Below are 2,496 nucleotides of genomic sequence, written 5' to 3' on the forward strand. Positions count from 1 at the left end.
TAAAAATGGAGAGGTTTGTTATCTCTAGACAACTAGCATCACCTTCTCCCACCACACTACCTCCCTGCTTGCTCCCTGTAGTGTCTTGCTAACAGCACATGTGTACAGTCAGATAAACTTTTTGAGCTGGCCATGAAGGATTCAGAGCTCTTGCTGACATGAAGCCCTCACCCCTCTAGAAAAATGAAAACCCTCCCCATGTTGGTCTTCTAAGCCTGCATTTAAGTAGCACACAGGTGTGTGCCCCTAGAACAAACACAAAGTTGTACTCACGGTCAAGCCCATTCAAGTAGCGCATCCGTATCTCGCAGTGTCCCCACACGGCGCTCACCACTGGATACAGCTTCTTCCCTTTGAGGCCCCGGAAGGCAACACCCATGTATTGCCCATCTACAATGAAGCTCAGTGTCCCATCATCCATGTCCAGAACCACCAGGAAGGAGTCCGGCACAATGAAAGTCTCATCTGGCTCTAGGAAGGCAGGATAGGTTTTGCTTGGCTGGTTCTTGCCATCGTGGTACAGTCTGTTGCGCCCGAGGTCCCACCCCCAAGATTCGTGGTTGTTCCCCACGAGTGTCGTGTACCCCACTGAGTGCAGAGGGGCATCTGCCGTTGCCACCCCCACCACGGCGTGCGTGCCTCGCTGCCTCATCGCCCACGTGATCTGCCACACGTGCAGTCCTCGTGTGTATCCCACTTTGCCTCTGATGGCGTCTGTACTCTGGGCCACCGGATGCCGGTGAAATATGAGTTTGTCATCCTCCTTCACAAAGACGTTCAGCGAGCGGTCGTCGTTGTTCCACGAATGCAGCAGCTGCACCTCGTACGACACCGGGGGCATGTCCAGCAGCAAGTCCAGACGTGTGGGTTTGCTGTAGTCGAGTCCTTGGAGTTCCTGTTTCAGTGGCCTGTACACTGGGTCTCTCATATCCACAGTCTTGATCCCACCTGTGACCTTCTGACCCATGGCGTGTTCTGATTTTGCCTATTTCTAGGCTCCCAAGGCAAGCTCATCGATTCACCCGGCTGCTCCTGCTGGCATTCAGCCCTACAGCACAGGTTGCTAGGAGACCTCCTGGAGATGTGCACCGGTCAGTACTGCCTAATGGAAAGAAAAACAGGAGACAAGTTACACGTTAGCACCTACAGCCTTGGAGGCAACATTTACAGAGCACTCTCAAACTGTTATCCTGGCAACTCCACTTTCCTTTCCCCCAGCAAGGAAGGGTAATGCAGGCTGTGTATGCAGTGTACCCTGCCCAGCAGAGACAGCACACATCCCAAAGAGATAGGCACCAAGTTTCTAATGCCCCCTTCAGAAAGGAACTTGAATTTCTGCCTAGGAAGACAGATTCTGCTACCAGAGCTCATCTTCACAGTGAAAGCACTGTTCCTTATTACTGCATCCCTAAACCTTAGCAGACCACATCCGTATTTAGGCTGCCTCCAGCAAATCTTGCTTTTACATCATGATCACCTACCTATTGTCCAGGCTGCAAAATGTTATATACTTTCCAAGTTACTGGGGTTGTTTTTGAGATCTTTTCTGTGGTGGATTCAATGCATAAGAACGAGAACCCAGTACACAATAATCCCCGAGATTTAAATTTTTCCTGATTGTCTTCAGTTGTTCTAAGGACTGAAACCAGTGTCTTCTACAAGCATAGTTTTGCCTAGTCTCCCAGCCCTAGTTCGTATCACAAGGTCACACTGAGCAAGACATCCCAGGGAAGGCCCAGGCAACCCTGTTCACTGCTCCAGCTCCTTCCAACCACCGTGGAGAATTTCTTCTCCTGCCAAAGCCCTCTCTATAGCTATCCACAATGGAGCCAACACACACAAGGCACTGAACACTGAGAAACAGTCCCAACAGCTCCAGATGATTTCTCAAAGCCCTGAGTTTACAATCACATTGTCTTTGGCCCCTGTAGCCACATGCTACAGCTGGCTAGCAGTGAGGGCTTGGGTTATATGGGCAGCTGCTCTGCAAAGCTTTACTCAGAGCTGTCCCTAGCACAAAAGAAAGTGGCATTACTAAAACTTTGCCCTCTGCTGCTCTAGAGTGGTTGCAATTAGTCTTCAGAATGCAGAACATTCATAATCATGGCCTCCACTATGAGGAAAGGAAAGTAGGCTGCATTTCAGGAGGAATAGTTGTGTTAGAGCTCAAGAAGAGGATCATAGTTAGACTGACAAGTAGAACATGCACTCCAGACAGACCTAGCACCCTCAGTGTTTTTCCAAGGTCCAAACCAGCCTATTCATCTAACACATTAGATCAGCACTTGGTGTTCTCCTAGCTGATACTCCAGTGCTTCCAGATCTGACAGACAGATGAAGACAACTAAACTCCAGCCCTTCTCTTTTTCACTGACAGCTATAAATGAAAGCTCTTGGGGAACCTCTAGGATGTAAGCATGCCCCAGAGTAAAGGCTGCATAGCACACACACACAAGCATCACTTGTTATTGTCATCCAGCCACAAATAATTTTCTC

At 49.3% G+C, this 2,496-nt stretch overlaps 1 protein-coding gene across 1 annotated transcript in view; it reads right to left on the reverse strand.

Moving 5' to 3' along the window:
• The window catches only part of SPSB1 (splA/ryanodine receptor domain and SOCS box containing 1), a 5,074-nt gene extending 3,971 nt beyond the window's left edge, over positions 1-1,103 (reverse strand). The window contains exon 1 of the mRNA XM_008935809.1: positions 274-1,103. Coding sequence (XP_008934057.1) covers positions 274-967 — 694 coding nt within the window. The 5' untranslated portion in view covers positions 968-1,103. The remainder of the gene's footprint in view (positions 1-273) is intronic.
• Between the last annotated feature and the right edge of the window lie 1,393 nt (positions 1,104-2,496).

The sequence above is a fragment of the Merops nubicus genome, unplaced genomic scaffold (genome assembly GCF_000691845.1).
Source record: "Merops nubicus isolate BGI_N331 unplaced genomic scaffold, ASM69184v1 scaffold19832, whole genome shotgun sequence".
In the NCBI taxonomy this organism is placed as follows: domain Eukaryota; kingdom Metazoa; phylum Chordata; class Aves; order Coraciiformes; family Meropidae; genus Merops; species Merops nubicus.